Raw genomic sequence first — 24123 nt, forward strand, 5'->3', positions numbered from 1 at the left:
ATTTTCGAGCAGGGACCTTTCTGTGGTGGAGAAAGTGTGAAACCAGCAGAAGGCTCCCGGAGGAGCCAGAGGTGAGCTGGGAGGCTCGCCCACACCAGGCCCCTTCTGGACTGTAGTCCTAGCCCAGAGGGGAGCGGCACCCACCGCTGGGGCAGACCAGGAGCGCAGGGGAGTGCATTCCCGCATAGGCATTTTGGAGCAGGGACCTTTCTTTGGTGGATACTGTTTGAAACCAGCAGAAGGCTCCCAGAGGAGCCAGAGGTGAGCTGGGAGGCTCGCCCACACCAGGCCCCTTCTGTCCTGCAGTCCGAGCCTAGAGGAGAGCAGCACTCACCACCGGGGCAGACCGGGCATGCAGAGGAGCACGACCCCCGCAACAGCATTTTAGAACAGGGACCTTTCTTCAGTAAAGACTGCTTGAAACCATCAGAAGGTTCCCAGAGGAGCCAGAGGTGAGCTGGGAAGTTTGCCCAAGATGCTGGCCAGTACCAGCAACACAGTGTCCCAAGGAATACGGCAAATTAGAAAACAGGCAGAAGAGAGTAGAAAAACCACATGCAACTCAGCAACTCCTCAGGAAAAAAGCACACCACAAAAAGAAAACCACCTACCAGATTGCAACAACAGTAACTTGGAAGAACTTCTGAGCCTTCCAGAAAGAGAATTTAAAATTGCCATGATTAAAAAAATGACAGAAGTCATAAAGGAAAACCATGATAAGGGAAAAACAATTAACGATCAGAAGAATGAAACTGAGTGCCTAAAGAGGGAAGTAAAAGAAATGCAGGAGATCAAAGAATTAATGGAGGGCGCTAAAGAACTCTGGGAAAAGCAATGAAAGCAGAATAGATGAAATGGAAGAACAAATAAGTACTCTTGAAGACACAGAAATAAAAAGAACTAAAACAGAAAAGGAAAGAGAAGTACGAAGGAAAATGACCGAAGAAAGACTTCGGGAACTATCAGACTCCATGAGGAAAGGAAATATAAGAGTTATAGGAATCCCAGAAGGAGAGGAGAGAGATGTAGGAACAGAGAAAATATTCAAGGAAATAATTGAAGAGAACTTCCCAAACGTGAAGAAGGAGCTGAAAATTGATATACAAGAAGCAAGAAGAACACCAAACTTCCATGACGAAAGGAAAAATACAGCAAGACACATAATAGTAAAACTCCCAAGAATCCAAGACAAGGAAAAACTAATGAAGCTGACAAGAGGGAAGAAACAGGTAATATTCAACGGAAAAACAATCAGACTGACATCATACTTCTCCGAAGAAACACTACGGGCAAGGACAGAGTGGAGGGACATAGTCAACAGACTCCAAGAAAACAGATGCCAACCACAAATACTCTATCCCGCAAAGCTCTCCTTCCTCTCTGAAGAAAGAATAAGGACCTTCCCAGACAAACAGAAACTCTGGAATTTCATTACGACTAAACCCCCACTCCAAAAAATACTACAAGGAGTCCTAAAGCCAGAACCGCAGAGGGACGAATAACAACAAAAGAAGGCCAAAAAAAAAAAAAAAAGTTATTAAAAGAATAAATAAATAAAATCAAAGGAAAGACAAACACAATGGCAAATACAGATGCTAACATATCAACACTAACTCTAAATGTAAATGGACTAAACTCTTCAATAAAAAGACACAGAGTCACAGGCTGGATTAAGAAACAAAACCCAACCTTTTGCTGTCTCCAGGAAACACATTTAGCTACAAAAGATAAAAATCGACTCAAAGTTAAAGGATGGAAAACAATCCTACAAGCAAATGGACCAAAAAAGAAAGCTGGAACAGCTATACTCATATCAGATAAAACAGATTTCGAACTCAAAAAGATAAAAAGAGACCCCAAGGTCACTACATTATGATCAAGGGGACAATACTTCAAGAAGAAATAACACTCATTAACATATATTCACCAAACGAAGGAACAACAAAATATATCAGACAACTATTGTCATCTCTGAAAACAGACATCAGAGGAAACACATACGTAGTGGGAGACTTCAACACACCACAATCAACAATGGATAGATCAACGAGACAAAAAATAAGTAAAGACACTAAAGCTCTAAATAAGGATCTAGAGAGCTTGGGATTAATGGACATCTATAGAACACTGAACCCAAAAAAATCTGAGTACATATTTTTCTCAAGCGTACATGGATCATTCTCCAGGATCGATCACATACTGGGACATAAGACAAACATCAACAGATACACCAAGATTGAAATCATACCAACCATCTTCTGTGACCATGAAGGCATCAAACTAGAAATAAGCCATAAAAAGAAGGCAAGGTATTCTCCTACCTCATGTAGATTGAAACACACACTACTGGAAGTCCACTGGACTAACAAGGAGATCTAAGAAGAAATTTAAAAATTCTTTGAATTGAATGACAATGAGGACACCAATTTCCAAAATGTATGGGATGCAGCAAAAGCAGTAATAAGAGGAAAATATATAGCAATAGAGGCTCACATCAAAAACAAGAAAGAACGCAAAGAAACAACCTAATCTCGAAGCTCAAAGATCTAGAAAAAGAACAACCAAAAAAAACCCAAAACCAGTAGAAGTAAAGAAATAATAAAAACCAAGCAGAAATAAATGAAATCGAAATTAAAAAAACAATCCAAAAGATCAATGAAACCAAGAGCTGGTTCTTTGAAAAAATAAATAAAATAGACAAACCCCTAGCCAGGCTCACAAAGGAAAAAAAGGAGAAAGCACAAATAAACAGGATCATAAATGAAAGAGGAGAAATCACAACGGACACAGCAGAAATCAAAAGAATAATCAGTAACTACTATGAACAGTTATATGGAAACAACTTCAACAATCCAGAGGAGATGGACAAATTCCTACAACTCTACAATCACCCAAAGCTAGATAAAGAAGAAATAGAACACCTAAACAGACCAATTACAAGCAGCGAAACTGAAATGGTAATCAAAAACCTCCCCAAAAACAAAAGCCCAGGACCTGATGGATTTACAAATGAATTCTACCAAACATTCAGAGATGAATTAGTGCCTATCCTTCACAAACTCTTCCAAAAAAATTGAGAAGGAAGGGATTAATACCAAACACGTTCTATGAAGCCAACATTACACTAATACCAAAACCGAACAAGGACAACACAAAAAAAGAAAACTACAGGCCAATCTCCCTAATGAACACTGATGCAAAAATCCTCAATAAAATTTTAGCTATCAGAATCCAACAATGTAACCAAACAATGTATCCATAAGATAATTCACCACGACCAAGTAGGATTCATTCCAGGGACACAAGGATGGTTCAACATCCGAAAATCAATCAACGTTATCCAACACATCAACAAAAAGAAATATAAAAACCATATGATAATATCAATAGATGCTGAGAAAGTTTCGACAAAGTGCAACACCCATTCATGATTAAAGCCCTTGAAATTCTTGGGATACAAGGAACATACCTCAACATCAGAAAGGCCATATACGACAAGCCAATAGCCAGTATCATTCTGAATGGTGAAAAGCTGAAAGCATTTCCATTAAGATCTGGAACAAGACAAGGATGTCCACTCTCACCACTGCTTTTCAATATAATACTGGAAGTCCTAGCCAGAGCAATAAGACAAGAGAAAGACATCCAAGGAATCCAAATAGGAAAAGAAGAAGTCAAACTGTCACTACTTGCAGATGATATGATAATCTACATAGGGAACCCCAAAAACTCCATAGAAAAACTAATTCAACTCATCAATCAGTTCAGTAAAGTAGCAGGATACAAAATCAACATGCAAAAGTCAGTAGACTTCCTATACACAAACAATAAATCTGAAGAAGAAGAAATGGAAAAAAAAAATCCCTTTTATTATCGAAACAAAAAAAAAATCAAATACTTGGGAATAAATCTAACACAAAAGAGGTAAAGGACCTATACAAAGAAAACTATAAAACACTGTTAAAAGAAATAGAAGAAGATACAAATAAATGGAAAGACATCCCCTGCTCATGGACTGGAAGAATAAACATTATTAAAATGGCTATCCTACCAAAAGCAATATACCGATTCAATGCTATTCCAATAAAAATTTCAATGTTATTCTTCAAATAGAACAATTATTGATGAAATTCACATGGAATCACCAAAAACCCCGAATAGCCAAAGCTCTTTTGAAAAAAAAAAAAGAAGGGAATGGAGGCATCACACTCCTAGATTTCAAACTATACTACAAAGCCATAATCATCAAAACTGCATGGTATTGGAACAAGAACAAACACACAGGCCAATGAAGTTGAGTAGAAAATCCAGAAATAAACCCACAGATTTATGGTCACCTAATCTTTGACAAAGGAGCAAAGAATATACATTGGAGCAAAGAAAGTTTGTTCAATAAATGGTGTTGGGAAAACTGGGTCGCTACATGCAAAAGAATGAAGCTTGACTACTACCTCACACCATACACAAAAACCAACTCAAAATGGATTAAAGAACTAGACATAAGACCTGAAACATAAAATACATAGAAGGAAATATAGGCGAAACACTACGTGATATGCACATCAAAGACATCTTTACAGACACATCACCCAAAGCAGTGAAAGTGAAGGCAAAGATCAACAGCTGGGACTACATCAAATTAAAGAGCTTCTGCACAGCAAAAGAGACAATAACAAAAACAAAGAGAAACCCCACCAACTGGGAGAACATTTTTGCACACAACACTAATGATAAAGGACTGATCACAAAAATCTGCAAAGAACTGATGAGACTCAACAACCGCAAAGGAAATAATCCAGTCAAAAAATGGGCATAAGAGCTAAAAAGAAACTTCTCTGAAGAGGAAATGCAAATGGCCAACAGGCATATGAAAAAATGTTCAACATCACTTGTAATCAGGGAAATGCAAATCAAAACTACCATGAGATACCATCTTACACCAGTGAGAATGGCACATATTAAAAAAACTAGCAACAAAAAATGCTGGCGAGGTTGTGGAGAAAAAGGAACTCTCCTGCACTGTTGGTGGGAGTGCAAACTGGTCCAACCACTATGGAGAGCTGTGTGGAGATTTCTTGACCTACTAAACATAGAGCTTCCATATGATCAAGCAATTCCACTCCTAGGTACTTACCCAAAGGACACTGAAACATCAATTCCACCTGCACCCCAATGTTTATAGCAGCACTGTTTACAATAGCTAAGCTTTGGAAACAACCCAAATGCCCAAAAATAGATGACTGGATCAAGAAGATGTGGTACATATACACCATGGAATACTACTCAGCATTCAAAAAAGATAAACACTTGCAACTTGCAGCAACATGGATGGCACTGGAAGGGGTCATGCTCAGCGAAATAAGTCAGAAAGAAAAAGAAAAATACCGGATGGTTTCACTCATAGCAGGAATCTAGAAAACTTAAATAAGGGACCAGGAAAATGAGTAACTATAAGAAAGTGAAAATCAAAAACAACAAAAACTATGAACCAGAGATGCTCTATGAGGGGTGGGGGGCGGGGAGGGGAGGGATTGGGGTCAAAATAAGGGGGTTGCAATTGTATGGGGAATATAAAAATAAAATTTATAAAAATTAAAAAAAAAGAATAAAATACATACATAAGCTCAGTATGCTGAGGGGTAAGAAGGAGAAGAAAATGCTGGACACAAGAATTAACTAACTTTAATACTATACAGAGATATTTACTCTGAAGAAAAGTATCTGTTGCAATATTGCTAACAGGTGGAATAAACCTCCTGAATTGGGAAACTTAGGAATCTCTGGCCATGTAACTATAAGAATTTACTAGTCGGAATGTCGTAAGCCCTAAAAACCTAAGCTTAAGAGCAAATTACCAGTGCTACTTTGAGCAAGTCATTTAAATTCTTATGTCTAGTAGTCAACTGTTAAATGATAGCATTACGAAAGGCTAACTACAAAGTTCACCAGTCTTTAAAAAAAAAGTTCACAGAGGGCCTCCCTGGTGGCACAAGTGGTTAAGACACAGCACTGTGAGGTTGTCCGCAGCCATTGCAGCACGAGTTAAAGCCCCAGACAGGGAGCTACCCACATGGTGCAGCAGACCTCTCCTGGCTCACCAGCTGCTCCCCTCAGCAATGTACTTCGGTCAGTCTGCCTGTTCTGTTCCCCACTCTGTCTCTGGTGAATCCTCTCACCACCCACACCTCTTGCCTGTACCCCAGTTCTTATATGCATAAATTAAAAAAAAAGTTCACAAAGAGTAACAATCTTCTCAAGATTCTTACATAATCTGCCCCTCTCCCTGCTCAGCGTTTACCTTTGGTACATTTTATCTGCTGGCTTCACACTGGCTCCTTTGTAGTTCATCAAAATTATTAGACATCACACCAGTGAGAAAGGCACATATTAAAAAAACTAGCAACAACAAATGTTGGTGAGGTTGTGGAGAAAAAGGAACTCTCCTGCACTGTTGGTAGGAGTGCAAACTGGTCCAACCACTATGGAGAGCTGTGTGGAGATTTCTTGACCTACTAAACATAGAGCTTCCATATGATCCAGCAATTCCACTCCTAGGTATTTACCCAAAGGACACTGAAACATCAATTCCAAAGAGCACCTGCACCCCAATGTTTATAGCAGCACTGTTTACAATAGCTAAGCTTTGGAAACAACCCAAATGCCCAAAAATAGATGACTGGATCAAGAAGATGCAGTACATATACACCATGGAATATTAGCATTCAAAAAGATAAACACATGCAATTTGCAGTAACATGGATGGAGCTGGAAGGGATCATGCTCAGCAAAATAAGCCAGAAAGAAAAAGAAAAAATACCAATGGTCTCACTCATAGCAGGAATCTAGAAAACTTAAATAAAGGACCAGGAAAAAGAATAACTATAAGAAAGAAAATATCAAAATCGAGAAACAACTATGAACCAGAGACACTTTATGGTGGTGGGGGGCGGGGAAGGGAGGGTTTGGGGTCAAAATAAGGGGGTTATAATTGTATGGGAAATATAAAAAATAAAATTTAAATTAAAATAAAAATCAGGCATGCTTTTGCCTTATGTACTTTTTTTTTTTTAAAGATTTATTTATTTATGCATATAAGAGCTGGGGTACGGGTCAGAAGTGGGGGTGGGGTTGGGTGAGAGGATTCCCCAGAGACAGAGTGGGGAGCAAAACAGGCAGATTGACAGAAGTACACTGCTGAAGGGAGCAGTGGGCAAGTCAGGAGAGGTCTGCTGCGCCATGTGGGTTGCTCCCTGGCTGGCCAGGGATCGAATTCTTGCTGCAGAGGCAGCAGATAGCTTCATAGGTTGCATCTTAACCCCTTGCGCCACCAGGGAGGCCCACTGCCTTATGTACCTTTGAACAGTTATTCCCTCGTCCCCTAAACATCCCTTTGACTTGATACCTCACTTCTTTTAGGTCTTCTCTATAATGGTACTCTTTTAATGAAGCAATCTCTGATCACTGCTAATTAAAAAGAAAATTCTACACATGATACTCCCTACTCTCCTACTTGCTTTATTTTTCTAAACTTATTTATTCAGCTTAGTTCTTTTGTTCATAAACTGTTTCCCCAATTGGAAAATGATGCCCACAAGGACAAGATATTTCTGTCTGTCTCAATAGTCGGTGTTGCTCTCATATTGTTAGCACCTACTACAATGCCTAGCACATAAGAAACGGCAACATTCTGTAAAACCAAAAAAAAAAAAAAAAGGGCCTCCCCAGTGGTGCAGCGGTTGAGCGCTAGGTTGCAAAGCTGCCAGCAGCCTCTGCAGCACCAGTTCGATCCTTGGCTACAGGGCGAGAGTCCCACATGCCGTGCAGACCTCTCTTGCCACCCGCTGCTCCCCTCAGCAGTGTACTTCGTCAGTCTGCCTGTTCTGCTCTCCACTCTGACTCTGGTGAATTCTCTCACCCTCCCGCGCTTCTGACTGTACCCAGTGCTTGTATAAATAAATAAATAAATCTTTAAAAACAATAATTAAATTATACCTGGATAATAAGTCCACAAACAGCAATTAGGAAAAAAACAGTCATACAAACAGGTTCATCTCTAACGTCTGGAGATTAACATCTCAGAAAGTGTCCTCTACAATCATTATTAGATATGAATTACTTGGCATAATCAATCATCAGTGTAGTATAATATAGTATTTGAAAAACAAATATCTTTGTAATGCATCTTAGTGAAAAATATTTCCAAGAACCTAACCCTTCACTTAAACATCCAGTTTAAAGAAATAAAGAAGTGGCCATTATGATAAGGGAACTTGAAATTAATGTAAAATTGGTCTCGGTCAAAATAAAAACGATATCAAAATACAGACACACACACAGGGAAACAAAAAAGTGAAATTCATATAAAAACAAAAAAGATTCCAATCTGAACCTCACCTAAATAAAAGCAAGCTATTTAAAGTCATCCAAAATCAACAGCATCACTTGTTTAGATGATGGTGGTCCAATAATATTTCTGAGTTCACCTAGAGAGACTGATAAAACAGTAACATTTCTTATTTCTCACCCAAAAAGCAAGTTTATTCTATGTAATTAAAGGAAGCTAGAATGTTCAAAGTAGATTTTTAAGTGCAGAAGACGGCCTGGAGGAAAATTAATAAATACTTCACTAAGTTCTAGTTACAAATACAGTGTTAAAAATTAGATGGACCATGAACTACACTCAGAAAAGGATATTTTATTTTCTTTATATACTAAAAGAAACAACACATCCTGTTTTATATCAATAACAATAAAGCATACTGCAAAAATAAAAATAGAGTGGTAATGCTGAAATAGGAACCACTAGTACAGTTCTTATACAAGATCACTCTTATCATTTGGCAGGGACACAGCTCTAAATACAGAATATAAGCAGCAATATTTACAACAGCCAAGATATGGAAACAATATAAATGCCCCCAAACAGATGAGTGGATCAAGAAGATGGGGTGGGAGGGGGGCAGTGAGAGGGGTAGAATACTACTCAGCAATCAAAAAAGATAAACTCATGGTATTTGGGGCAACATGGATGGAACTGGAAGGGATTATCTTAAGTGAAGTAAGCCAGATGGAGAAAGATAAATACTGGATGATTTGTACTTATATGTGAAACACAGAGAAACCCAACAAAGGAGTAGACAAAGACAAACTTTAAGACCGACCCTTGAAAACAAACCAAAGATCTGAAGTATTCAGGAGAGCAGGTAAGGGGGAAGGAGGAGAGCACAACGGACTACTGTGGAGGACTATGGGTGCTTTGGTGCTGGGAAAACTATGATGACGATACCTGAGGGAAGAAGTCCTGAATTGTGAAAAAACAAAGAAGGATGTAAAATAATGATAGCTCATTAATAAAAAAAGATTAAAGAGAAAAAATAAATGAGTAAGTAAAACAGCATATAGTTTTAAGTACTTGACTACATTTTCTATTTAAGAATTTTAGCTAGGGTCTCCCCGGTGGCGCAGTGGTTGAGTGCTGGGTTGCGAAGCTGCCCGCAGTCTCTGCAGCGCTGGTTCGATCCCCAGCTACTCCCCGGCCACTGGAGGAGGGTCCCACATGGCGCGCAGACCTCTCCTGCCGCTCGCTGCTCCCCTCAGCAGTGTGCTTCCGTCCTTCTGCCTGCTCTGCTCCCCGCTCTGGCTCTGGTGAATTCTCTCACCCTCCCGCGCTTCTGACTGTACCCAGTGCTTGTATAAATAAATAAATAAATAAATAAATCTTTAAAAAAAAAAAAAAAGAATTTTAGCTAGCAGGTTATAAATTTCTAATGATACAAAGAACTTTAGGACCTTGTCTACTATAAAGCTTAGTTTTAAAATAAAGTGAGGGATTTTTTCAGATAATTATAAATTAAGACAACATCAGCCATACAATTATTATAGTATTTGAAGCAGATTAAAATATTCTGTCATAAATAGTACCACTTTGACCTTTCATAAATTTTTCAAGATGTAAAGTTATATAAAATCAATTATAAAAAAAACAACCTTTATCTTTGAAGTTTTATGCTTTTCTAAAAAACAAACTCACCTTGTCTTTTCATCTAGAATATCATTCATGCTACATTCTGAAACTTTGGCAGATACAACTTCAATTTCAGTTCCAACTGCAGAATTTGCCTAAAATGACAAAACCATTTATTTTATTTTATTTATATTTATTTTACATCATTCTTCATTTTTGTACAATGTATGCTTTCTCCTCTCAGGTGTAGTCCATGAAAATTCTCACCACCAATTCACCCGTGCACCATCCCCATGGTCCCCTGTGCTCTTCCCTTCCTTGTTTTGAGCCCTCTCCCTTCCCCTCCCCTGTAGAACACAAACCATTTTTTTTAACAGAACATACGTAAAAGATCTCAATCATTAAAAAAGGTATTGTTTTCTTAAAGTAAGACTCAACTAGGGCCTCCCTGGTAGCACAGGGGTTAATACACAACCTATGAAGTAATTCGCAGCCACTGCAGCACAAGTTCGATTCCCGGCCGGCCAGGAAGAAACCCACATGGCGGGACAGACATCTCCTGTCTCACCCGCTGCTCCCCTCAGCAGTGCACTCAGTCCGTCTGTCTGTTCTGTTCCCCACTCTGTCTCTGGTGAATCCTCTCACACCCCACATCTCTGGCCCGTACCCTGGTTCTTGTATAAAAATAAATAAATCTTTAAAAAAAAAAAAAAAAGACTCAAGCTAAATAAGCAATATTATGTTTGTTGCCCAAACAAAATTGCCTAGCTCATAGTTTCAAAGGTTACTGAAGTAATATGTTTACATGTTTAGTTTTTTATACACACTTAAAAAAACTGAAATAAGCATTGATTGTAAACCATCCCCTTTCAAACAGTTTATTTATTTTTTTATTTGTTTAAATTTTCTTTTTTTTAAGATTTATTTTATTTATTTATACATACTAGAGCTGGGGTGTAGGCCAGAGGTAGGGTGGTGGTGGAAGGATTCACCAGAGACAGAGTAGGGAGCAGAACAGGCGGAATGACTGAAGTACACTGCTGAAGGGAGCAGTGGGTGAAACAGGAGAGGTCTGCTACATCATGTGGGTTAGCTCCATGATCAGGGATCTAGCTCGTGCCGCAGTGGCTGCCAATAGCTTCATAGTGCTGAGACTTAACCCCTCGCACCAGTAGGAGGCTCTAATGTTTTTTAAAAAAGTTTTTTCGGGGGATTCAAACATGGACTATCATCACTTTAAATCTAGATTTCTCATGTTAGAGAAAAGAGGGAAAATAAAATAAGAACTAGTTAAAACGGGAATTAAACTACTTAGATCTGTTTCTTATTTTGAAAGAGCCACTATTAAGAGATTGTATAAAATGGGGCCTCCCCGGTGGCACAGAGATTGAGCGCTGGGTTGCGAAGCTGCCCGCAGCCTCTGCAGCACCGGTTTGATCCCCGGCCGCCGGGTGAGGGTCCCACATGGCGCGCAGACCTCTCCTGCCGCTGCTCCCCTCAGCAGTGTACTTCATCACTGTGCCTGTTCTACTCTCCGCTCTGGCTCTAGTGAATTCTCTCACCCTCCCATGTCTCTGACTGTACCCAGTGCTTGCATAAATAAATAAATAAACAAATAAACAAATAAATAAATAAATCTTTAAAAAAAAAGAGAGATTGTATAAAATATCATTCACAGAAGCAAATATTATGCAGCAATTAAAAATGGAGTATTTCCCTATCTGTTAACACAGAAAGCTATGTACCATACAAATGACAACCTGTAAGTCACAAAAAAAATATACAAATAATTTATTATTTAAATTTACATAACTGTGCACACATAGTTGCACTGATGTATATATGATGCATCAAAGGGTTTTCAGTGGTTATTTCAGTGTTGTGATTTGGGTGCTGATATTATTTTGGAGTGACCAGACTTTTCAAAGTGAATAGATTCCTAAGTTAGGAAAAGAATAAATATATTTTCACTCAAAAATATTCCAAAGTGGTAAATTCTAAAACAAAAACTAGACATATTATGTGTTCATTGAGTAGAATAAGTGTCAGATGCCTATATGTTAAGCCAAGTCTGAGCCATCATTTGATGATTCAATATGCATAAAAAGGATCAATTTAATTCAAACTCACCACAGCCAGGAATTTTTTATTTTCCTCTTTTTGTGTTTTTTCATCCCTAGTTATGACTTTAGCTTCTCCTTTTTCTACTCTTTGCCTTTGTCCTGCTCTTCTTATATTTGGTTTGGGTCTCTGAAGTCGGCCCCTAATTGGTGGAGCAGTTTGGGTAACACTTCCCTTCTCTTCTTGTTGCGAAGTGTTTATATTTTGCGTCCTAGAAAGGGAAACAGGAAAAAAAATAGGGCACTTGACTATAAAAAGGTGCAAACTGTTAAAATACAAAAATTTAAATCTCTTCTAATAAACTTTGCATAAAAATATTTTCTACCATTAAAGAAAACTTACTTACTGAATATAAATATGTCTTCTTTTAAAAAAGAAAAGTTATTTCAAGTCTCAAAAGATAATGAACTTTTTTTTTAAGATTTATTTATTTATTTATATGAGCACTGGGTACAGTCAGAAGCACGGGAGGGTGAGAGAATTCACCAGAGCCAGAGTGGGGAACAGAGCAGGCAGAAGGACCGAAGTACACTGCTGAGGGAACCAGCGGGCGGCAAGAGAGGTCTGCGCGCCAATGTGGGACCCTCCTCCAGTGGCAAGGGAGCAGCCGAGGATCGAACCGACGCTGCAGAGGCTGCGGGCAGCTTCGCAACCCAGCGCTCAACCGCTGCGTCACCGGGGAGGCCCAAGATAATGAACTTTTATGAGGTATCTAGAGTAGTCTAGACAAAAGTACAATAGTGGTTGCCAGGGACTAGAGGAAGAGAAAAATGGGAAATTACTATTTAATGGGTAGAGTTTCAGTGTGGGAAGATGAAAAAGTTCTAGAGATAGATGGTGGTAATGACTGCAAAACAGTATGAATGTATTTACTGCCACTGGACTATACACTTAATAGTTAAAATGGCAACTATTACATTATATGTATTTTACCTACTACAATTTTCAAAATGGTGTGACTATATTGTATTGTATAAGATCTTAAGCAGCTAATTATAACTGCTTATAAATAAAAACATAAATAAAAATGAACCAAGTATTCTTTATATACACTTTTAAAATACATTAACACATCTTAATAAAACTAAAATATTTGAAAATAAGTATCTCTTTTCTTTTAGATTTTCAATGAATTATCACTGTTTACCCGACAGAAACAACTGATTCTTTTTCCTGGGCTTCTGTAGACTTGGATTCCTCTGTAACTTCACAAGAACTTGAAAGGTCCTTTTGAGTCTGTATACAAGGTAGCATCACAGCCTCCTCCTGCCTAGGACCTGATTTGTCTTTTTCTGTTGATGTCATTAGAGAAGTCACATCCTAGAAGGCACGTAAAAATTTTTTCATGAACAGCTGATAAAAATACAGTGAAATAGGAACTTCAATACACCATTATCAGAAGAAATTGGGAGCTGTTGTAGAGGACAACAGGGAAACACCTATTAAAAATTTAAATACCCAGTAATTATATTTCTAGAAATATAATAATATTGAACATCTAGAAAATTACGTACAGTAGATGCACCTGTTCAGCTCCCCACTCTGTCTATGGTGAATCCATACCTCCGGCCTATACCCCAGCTCTTGTATGGTTAAATAAATAAATCTTTTTTAAAAATTTATAAAAGTTTCTTATATATAAAAGTATAAAAATGCCACAAAATTAACTTGGGAGAGATGAAACATTATAAAAGACTCATATTTTATTTCTTTTTCTAATTTAGAGCTTTTATAGGTAGGTAAAAAAAAAATCAATGGAAAAGATGATTTATCTTTTTAAAATATAAGACTAGGCGAAAGAGTATAAATGTTCAAGCATAGTAAGAACTAAGCTATCTTAAGATGTGAAATAAGAATTTTAATTCAAGAAAGTATGTTTAGAAGCCTCAACTTGTGACTATTAACATTTCATTTCAAAGTCTACTGTATCACACAATCTTAATCTGTTGTGCAGCAAGTTAATGAAGTAAATAAAATATCTCTTTTATCTCAGATCAAGCCTTTAACTTCACTTCACCTTCACAACACAGTGAAATAAAAGAATATCATTCCCACTTTTCCTATGAAGAAAATGGTTCTTTTAGCAATGTGGTCACATAGCTAGTAAAGGTCAGGACTTGAATGGGAATCCAAGCCTCATAAATTCCTTCCCATGATATACTGACCCTCATTAAAGATGGGAGATGCTTATACAAACCATGTGGGAACAAAAACACCTATTAAATATAACAACAATATTACCCAGAGTAAAAATTATGAGCAAATATTAGTAAAATTTAATTGCAGGTGTTATATTTTAGTAACCATAACTAAAACAAAAAAACCTCCATCTTAAAAGTCACTCACCTGCTGAGAAGGAAGAGTATTCGTGTTTTCACTGTTCTGTTGTATCACAACAGCCTCCATTTTATCAGTTTCCAATTTCTTCCCAGGTACATATTTGTCTGCTTCCATAGTCTCTCTCTTTAAAGCTGCTCTTGCCAAGTTTGGTTTTGGTTTTTTGAATCGGCTTCTCACAAAAGGTACTGTTTTAACTTCAAATGGCTTCTGTTCTTGAGGAAGAGGTTTGCTTTTGAAACAAAGATTATCAAGGTTTAGAAAGAATTGAAGGAGAGGGCCTCCCTGGTGGCGCAGAGGTTGAGCGCTGGGTTGCGAAGCTGTCTGCAGCCTCTGCGGCGCCGGTTCGATCCCCGGCTGCTCCCCGGCCACCGGAGGAGGGTCCCACATGGCGCGCAGACCTCTCCTGCCGCCCGCTGCTCCCCTCAGCAGTGTGCTTCGGTCCTTCTGCCTGCTCTGCTCCCCGCTCTGGCTCTGGTGAATTCTCTCACTCTCCCGCACTTCTGACTGTACCCAGTGCTTGTATAAATAAAATAAATAAATCTTTAAAAAAAAAAAAAAAGAATTGACGGAGAGCCTCCCTGGTGGCACAGGGGTTAAATCTCAGTGCTGTCAAGCTCTCACTGCTGCGGCCTGAGTTCAATCACCAGGCAGGAAGCTAACCCACATAGGGTGTAACGGACCTCTCCTGTCACGCCCACTGATCCCCTTAACAGTGTATTTCAGTAAATCCACCTGTTCTGCTCCCCACTCTCTCTGGTGAATCCTCTCACCCTCAGCACCTCTGGCCTATACCCCAGTTCTTCTATGCATATATGCATAAATAAATAAATCTTTTCCTTTTTTTTTTTTTTTTTAAAGAATTTGAAGAAGCAGTGGAAGCAGAATCTTAAGACAACCTTACAGACTGGCAGTAAACATCTACCAATCAGAGTATTTGGTAGGTCCTAAAAAACTTGAGAAGAACAATCCATGTATAAATCTAGGAATTGCACCATCTTTGCACAAGTATGAGCTTGTAACACTGTATTGCTTGAGAATATGTGCTACATACATCTTCCTGTTAATAATTTTCACAATCAACTATCAGAATGACCTCAATCCTCTCTCCGAGTCTTCCTAAAACTATTTAAAAAGTCTCTCTCCATACTATAGATGTTAATGTCTTAAAACTTCACTTAAAGCTATCTTTACAAATACAATTTTATCATGCCTCCCATAGATTTTACTCTTTTCTTTGGGCTCTATGCCCAACACCTTTATTAAAATCAAACCTGAATATATCTGCAAGTTTAATATGGGGGAAAAAATGGCAATACGCCTGCATACTTATACCTTGAATTAGTATCTGGACACTGCTGTGTAATATCTGGAGGCCGCATCCCCTGCTCTTCTACTTTATCAAGTTCAGAAGTCTGAAAAGAATGATGTGATGGACTTGATACTTCCTTTTCAACATATGTTGTTTCTTCTACAGGTGTATGTACCATGGGCAGTACTTCACTGCTAGCATGCTGAACGAATAACCACAGTAAATTAGCAAATATTCAAGATTCCTTAAGCATGTCATATATTACAAACAAAAATCTATTATATTCGAAACACTTATGTTTAAAAAATCTAAAAGTCTGCTTCCTAAGTTTTTGAAGAAAATGAAATTTAATTTATAAAAGTTAAAACAGAATTCAGGAAACTCTTTTATATAGTACATTATGATTACCTATCTAAATGCCATTACCTATCCAAAAAAAGATTAGGAAAAACTTTAAATAAGTGGGAGCTTTTAATAAAACTACCTTTTAAAATGGAATAGGGCTGGAAATAAGAAAAATGATTACACATATTCAAAAGAAATAATTCCAATGTATGTACTTATTAGAGTTTGCACAAATTTCCATATATTCCAATTTCCTATATTCCTTTTATCTAAATAACTAACTTCAAACTAACCCCTAAGAATAGTAATTTTTCCACAATTAGAAAAATATAGAGAGAAATATTCTCCAAGGTCCTGAGGCACAGAATTTAGGGTTGAAAAAGACTTCAGATTTTTAGAAAATTTAAATGTTATTGAACTGAAGGGCAATAATCATGAACTTGTTTTTAAACTTTTACTCTGAAATAGCAGTCCAAAAAAAGGACAGGAAAATACATACTTTGACATTTCGTGAGGGCACAGTGCTGCAGTCACCACTACTGGTCTGTATTAAATCTGTTTCAGTTTGTCTTGAGGTATCCGTCTGCTCTGGCTCATTTTTCCTTAGAGAAACATCTATTTTTCCAGTGTTTTCCAAATCTGCCACCATTTCCTCAGTAGCACTGATCTCTTCAGATCTGTTTTTCCTCAAGGAAACTTCCCCTCCAGTTTCTTTCAAATATGCCTCTGTTTGCTCAATGGCAGTCACCGTTCCTGATCCTGTCTCCATCAGAGAAACGCCTGCTTTTTCAGTTTCTTTCAAATGAATCTCCCTTTCCCCTAAGGCACTGATCCCCACTAGTACCTTCTCCCTCAGGGAATTTTCTTTTCCAGTTTCTTTCAATCCTGTCTGTACTTCACCTACAGTGGTGACTTCTTCTGGGGCATTTTCTTGTAGGGATATTTCTCCTTTTCCAGTTTCTTCCAAATCTGTCTTTTTTCCCTCACTGACAATAGTCACCTCTGGTATCTTCTTTCCTGGAGAAATCTCTTTTCCACTTTCTTTGAAATCTGTCTCCATTTCCACAGCAACCTCAATCATATCTGGTATCTTCTTCCTGGGAGAGGTGTCACTTCTTCCAGTTTCCTTTAAATCTGACTCCATTTCCTTAATAGTATCACCCTCCACTGACACCTTCTCCCTTGTTGAGATTTCTAATTTTGCAATTTCTCTCAAAGATATTGCCATTTCCTCAGAGGCAAGTGTCTCCTCTGGTACCTCTTCCCTACAGAACATTTCCTTTCTTCCAATTCCTTTTCCTACATTTGGCTTTGGCTTCTGAAATTGAGTTTTTACAATTGGAACATGCTTGAGTATATCTGCATTATTATCCTCTTGAATACTACAAAAAAATAAACATAATCCAATTTTAAAACAGGCTGAGTTAAAGCAATAATGGTTCAGAAATCAATACCATGAACTTTCCAAAAAAATCAAGGAATATCCAGGAATCCCTAGACAAAAAAAGAATATTTTAATTAAAGGAGAGAGAAAATACCATTTCTTGAAATTATAGTAATTTTTGAAAGTAATCTATTTATACAGAGGAATATATAAAGAGAAATCTATGAGTATGGTCACTTTCTATGAGTATGATCATTTTCACCCACACTATCCTTCAAAAATACTGAGAAAGAACTCTAGTTCTACACATAGGATTTGTGATTATCCCTTTTCTCCTATTATACCCTGGTATATGCCTTGCTAGAAGAGTTAAAAAACTAACTCATATTGCTAAACCTGACCAGAATCTTAAACAATTGAATGGAAGTGTGACTTGAATAAGATAGTCTTATTTTGACTAAAAACTGAGTCTGCCCCACCACACTTTCAAAAAACAATTAAACTGAAAATTCCAATACAGACATTTCTAAGAGTTTATGATTTAATAATATAAATTGGAAATAAAAGGAAAGCTTAAATAAACAGCAACATTTTGCAGTTTGGAGAATGTCATGGGGCATACAACAATCACAATCTAGAACAAGCACCCTATTCTCCAGAAAAGCAGCAACAAGTCTTTGTGTTGTAATATAATATTTATAGATAGTAAAACCTGCAAAAATTGTATCAATGAATAAAAGAGCTCTTAATGGCTAATCAGAAAGGTTAACAACCTTGGATAAAAGCAGGTTAAATGAAACATTAGATTAATTCAGTAATGTTAGGCTGAAGAACTACAAACATGTAAGAGCTTCTAAAAAAGATAATTAACGATGCAATTGTTTGTTGGAACTTACATAGGTGCTAAGCTACTTTTCTTTGCTGAAACAACTATTTTTTATAATGCAATTTATAATAAACAAGGCAGGTCAGTAAGAACAATACTGTTGGGCCTTCCTGGTGGCGCAAGGGATTGAGACGCAACCTATGAGGCTATCCACAGCCACTGCAACACGAGTTCAATCCCCGGGCAGGGAGCTACCCACATGGCGCAGCAGACCTCTCCTGTCTCGCCCCCTGCTCCCCTCAGCAGTGTACTTCAGTCAATCTGCCTGTTCTGCTCCCCACTCTGTCTCTGGTGAATCCTCTCACCACCCCCCATACATACCTCTGGCCTGTACCCCAGTTCTTGTATGCATAAATAAATCTTTAAACAGAAAGAAAGAAAGAAAAGAACAATACTGCTTCCTCAAATTATACTTATTTATAAAACTGACATGTTTTATATCTATCATCAACTTTAGTAAATGATAACATTCAATGTGAAATGCCAACTAATAAGGGAGGTTTAATTTAATAAGATTTACCCTGAATGGATTTTATTTTCTGACTTACTTATTTTCTACCTTACATGTCTATCCAGAAACATCTAGGTTTTTTGAGGTTCCTATACTAGCAATACTAGATAAACTACTGTAGTCTTAAAACATAGAAATGCTTTCAGCAAAGTTTATTAATTATTTCATTACTTTAGTATCAGTTAAAATTCTAAGGTACAGAGGCCTCCCTGGTGGTTCAAGGAATTAAGATGCAACCTATGAAGCTATCCGCAGCCACTGCAGCACAAGTCCGATCCTTGGCCAGGGAGCAACCCACATGGTGCGGCAGACTCTTCTGACTCGCCTGCTGCTCCCCTCAGCACTGTGTTCCCATCAAGCTGCCTATTCTGTTTCCCACTCTGTCTCTGGTGAATCTTCTCACCTCCCACACCTCTGGCCTGTACCCCAGTTTTTGTATGCATAAATAAATCTTTAAAAAAGAGAGATTTTAAGGTACAAACATGTAATGTTATGATTATATTCTATATGCTCAGATTATCTCTAAGTAATGATAAATCTGAAGTTCATGGATTTCATGAACAATAAGTCAAAATTAATTCTAAAAACCTATTACATGCCAGGAAGGAGGCTGCCAGAAACTAGGAACACAATAAACAAAACATACCTCACATCAGCTGCATAATCAACCGAAGGGCAGTATCTGAGATTAGAAATTTAGTATGAATTTGCACTAGATTATTCCCAACTTAAAACATATAGCAGATCTACAACTCTCTCCTCAGATCATAGAATTTAAGGAGAAAATAAAAGAATTACAACTGGAGAAGGTAGGAAAGAAGGTAATGAGCACAAATTCTGCTCTGAAGTTCACAGGTATTTTTCTAAAATAGAGTTTAACAATCTATAAAATATTCATAAGGCTCCAGAAGATAACTCACTACTCATAGGACAAATTTCAAGATATTTATATGAAATAGATGGAATGTAAAATTATCCTAGAAGAATAAAGTTCAAAAACACATTCACTAATTTATCTCATCAAGTAGAATCTTACTGCATTCTTCATCTGAGTTTATTAATGCTTTCTTTTATATAGCACCTTGAACAGTTCAAAGTGTTTGAGAGGGAAAAGGGAAATTATAAATAGGTGTATATGATATGATAAAAAACAGAAGAAAGGAAGTAGGTAAGAAGCACAGGAAGACAAAGAAATAAGGATTAAAAGAATTTTTCTTTCTTCTAATAAAGATCTTTAAAATGTTGATAACTCAGTAAACCTAGCTTTCACTCTCAGGATATGTAGTACTTAAACAAGCTAGTATAGCTATAAGCATAGGATAGGTCAGACTTTAAATGTAAAGACTGACAAAATATCAGTAATTTTTGAAACTAGATAGCAGGTGATATGAATCCATTATTCTGTTCTCTCTGCTTCTATACACACTGAAAATTCACTAAAAGAATTTTTTTTAAAAAAAAAGCATACTAGTAAGTTCATCAATCTGGTTTTAGTATCTTCCAAAAGGGAATTAACAAATATAAAGGGCTTTGGCTATGAGAAGTAATTTTACAGGGTCCTCCCTGGTGGTGCAGAGGTTAAAGTCAGCGCTATCAATCTTTCACCAGCCACTGCAGCATGAGTTTGAACCCTGGCCAGGAAGCTAACCCACATGACACAGCAGACCTCTCCTGTCTCGCCTGCTGCTCCCCTCAGCAGTGTATTTCAGTAGATCCACCTGTTCTGCTCCCTACTCTGTCTCTGGTGAATCCTCTCACCCCCTGCAACTCTGACCTACACCCCAGTTCTTGTATGCATAAATAAAATAAATCTTTAAAAAAAAAAAAAAGAAGTGATTTATATTGTGTTTTACATTTACATTTGTGTTTTACATAAAATTTAAGTAAAGGCAGTATGTGATCAATCTAATTCCAGAGAAACAAATAGTAAGAAAATTAGTAACATTTTCATATTTGGACTTAGAGATCTAATTTAACAACTATGTTAAGTGATAATACTAGCCACGAGTAACTCAAGGTCTACTGTATGGTGAGTAGTTCTTTTCAAATCACCCAAACCATGAAGACTGTAAGATAAACTGTCTGGAAAAGTGATACTACCTTTTAAACATTGTATAACTTGATATAAAGATAATGATCAGTCTAATTTGCTTTTGTTAAAAAATGATTAACAATTTCTGGGCAAGGGTCTCCCTAGAAGCACAAGGGATAAGACACAACTCATGAAGCTATCCGCAGCCAGTGCAGCATGAGTTTGATCCCAGGTCAGGGAGCTACACACATGGTGCAGCAGACCTCTCCTGACTAGCCCGTTGCTCCCCTCAGTAGTGTATTTCTGTCAGTCTGCCTGTTCTGTTCCCCACTGTCTCTAGTGAATCCTTTCAGCTACGCCTCCTCTGGTTTGTACTCCAGTTCTTGTATGCATAATAAATAAATCTTTAAAAAAAATGATTGAGCTTCCCCGGTGGTACAGTGGGTGAGCGCTGGGCTGCGAAGCTGCCCGCAGCCTCTGCAGCACTAGTTCAATACCCGGCCGCAAGCGAGGGTCCCACATGGTGCACAAACCTCTCCTGCCGTGCCCGCTGCTCCCCTCAGCAGGGAGCTCTGCTCCCTGCTCTGGCTCTGGTGAATTCTCTCACCCTCCCGTGCTTCTGACTGTACCCAGTGCTTATAAAATAAACAAATAAATCTTTAAAAAAATTTTTTTAAATGATTAACAATTTCTAAAACTTTATAAAAATCTTAAAAATTATATAATCAATAAAATATGCATACCTTAGACTTTCATTAAGAACCGTGGGTTCATCTGGCTGAATTTGCTCAGATTGTGATGTGACTTCTCCGCATTCAAAATTTTTACATGACTGATCTTCCATTTGTTCAGGAATCTTAATAGCAAACAACATTTTTTTTTAGTTTTAGGGTTCATTATGAAATAACCATTTATAAAAGATTTTACTGAAAATTTTCTCGATTTGAATACACGGAAAATGGTGAATACTTAAAAATTATAAACTGATATGCAATGGATACTTTTTAATGTTTTTCCCTGAGTTCTCTTAGAAAATTTCATACGGGCTTTCCTGGTGGTGCAAGGGGTTAAGTCTCAGCACTATCAAGCTATCAATAGCCACTGCAACATGAATTCGATCTCTGCCAGGGAGCTAACCCACATGGTACAGCAGACCTCTCCTGTCTCACCCGCTACTCCCCTCAGCAGTGTATTTCAGTCAATCTACCTGTTTTGTTCCCCACTCTGTTTCTGGTGAATCCTCTTACCCCCTGGTACCTCTGGCCTACCCCAGTTCTTCTATGCATAAATAAATAAAACATTTTTTTTTTTTAAAGAAAATTTCATATGCTACACCTTTTACTTCAAAGACCCCATTTTTTTCCCTCCAAAACAGAAAGCAAGTAACTGCTTCAGCCTCAGTTGTCAGTTACTCTGCAGGGGTCTATCTTTTTGATTAATATAATCACATGAAAGCCCTTAGGAATTTTAACAACAAAAAAAGCAAATCTCAAATTTTGCCAACTTTTACCCTCATTTTAAAGTCTAGTTATCATGCAATTATTCTAAAATTCATGATCTTTATTCTTGGCATCATATTTTAGTAAGAAGCTTTTACCACTTCATTCTGTTTAAGTCAATGTTAAAATTTATTATCTAGCTAATTTTCCTTTTCAGTAAGGAAAAAGTAATTCAAATACCTGCTGAATGATGGAAGAAAACAAGTGCAAATATGAGGTAAGGTGAAGACAAATGACCTATCATATGAATGGTCAAAAATCCAGCCAAGAGTTAAATAGCTTTCCAATTAGCAAAGCTGCTGGCCATAAGATTTTGGCCTTAGATTAAATGAACAATGTACACAATTGTATAATGTTGTTTAAAAAAGGATGAAAAGAGGCTTATCTACTTGCTTAGCAATAAAACAAAAAATGTGAGGAATCAGAGTACTTACATCTTTATCAATGCAGGATTCATTTTCATTCTTTTGTACATTAGCCCCATTTTTTTCCTGTGATGCAAGAGTTTCTTTTCTTTCAGCAGCTTTACTGATATTTGGTTTTGGCCTTTGCAATCGGCCTCTCATTAGTCGTGCCGGTCTTAAAGTCTTTGGTTGTTCATCTGCCTGCAGACCAGTCTTTTCACTCAAACTACAAGAATTACAGGAATAAAATCAGGGCTTCCCGGGTGGCGTAGGGGTTAAGTCTCAGCACTATCAACACCATGGCCTGAGTTCAATCCCCAGCCAGGGAGCTAACTACATATGGTGCAGCAGACCTCTTCTATCTTGCCTGCTGCTCCCCTGAGCAGTGTATTTCAGTAAATTCACCTGCTCTGCTCCCCACTCTCTCTGATGATTCCTCTCACCCCCTGCACCTCTGGCCTAGACTCCAGTTCTTCTACACACACAAAAAAAAAGTGAATAAAATCAGTATTTATTTTGAATCTATATACTTGCTTGTTTTCAATAGTCCCTTCTCCTAGGTAGGAATAAGTAAATCATTTGATATATACAAGTCTCTGGGCCTCCCTGATGGCACAAGGGATTAAGCACAGAGCTCTGAAGCTAAGTGCAGCCTCTGCAGCAAGATTTCAATCCGCAGCTGGCCAGGGAGCTACCCACATGGTGCAGCAGACCTTTCCTATCACACCCGCTGCTCCTCTCATCAGTGTATTTCAGTCAATCTGCCTGTTCTGCTCTCACTCTGTCCTTTCACCTCCTGCACCTCTGGCCTATATCCCAGTTCTTATATGAATGAATAAATAAATCTTAAAAAAAAAAAAAGAAATATAAAAGTATCCTCAAGAATATCCTCAAAGATAATCATATTTCTACACCTTAACTCTTAAGCATAGATATAATCCTGGAAATCGCTTTACAGAAAAGCATTTTAAAAGCCAATCTTTGAAACTATGAACCAGAGACACTTTTTGGGGGGTGGGGGGGCGGGAGGGGAAGGATTGGGGTCAGAATGGGGCGTTTGCAATTGTATGGGGGAATATAAAAATAAAATTTTATTATTTAAAAAAAAAAAAAAAAGCCAATCTTTGTTACAAAATTGGGAAAATCTACACCTAAGAAGCATATAACACTATTGACCACTCAGGATATTATTACGAATGCATACTTCCAGGGTATAGGATACAGAATATGGCATAAATGGTACCCTTTTGTACAGCCCAGGATCCATAGCTTCAAATTCACATTAGAACAAGAACCGCTGCAGATTTCCAAGTTAAATATTCCCTTTT

General features: G+C 37.7%; 1 protein-coding gene across 1 annotated transcript in view; it reads right to left on the reverse strand.

The window, feature by feature from the left end:
- Nucleotides 1-24123, reverse strand: part of BDP1 (BDP1 general transcription factor IIIB subunit) — a gene marked incomplete at both ends in the record, with an annotated part of 75124 nt that overhangs the window by 25323 nt on the left and 25678 nt on the right. The window contains 8 exons of the mRNA XM_084232943.1: nt 10031-10119; nt 12095-12296; nt 13233-13405; nt 14432-14707; nt 15742-15936; nt 16579-17461; nt 21636-21748; nt 22826-23021. Coding sequence (XP_084089069.1) covers nt 10031-10119; nt 12095-12296; nt 13233-13405; nt 14432-14707; nt 15742-15936; nt 16579-17461; nt 21636-21748; nt 22826-23021 — 2127 coding nt within the window. The remainder of the gene's footprint in view (nt 1-10030; nt 10120-12094; nt 12297-13232; nt 13406-14431; nt 14708-15741; nt 15937-16578; nt 17462-21635; nt 21749-22825; nt 23022-24123) is intronic.

This window comes from Talpa europaea (assembly GCF_964194135.1).
Source record: "Talpa europaea genome assembly, chromosome: 5".
Lineage (NCBI taxonomy): Eukaryota > Metazoa > Chordata > Mammalia > Eulipotyphla > Talpidae > Talpa > Talpa europaea.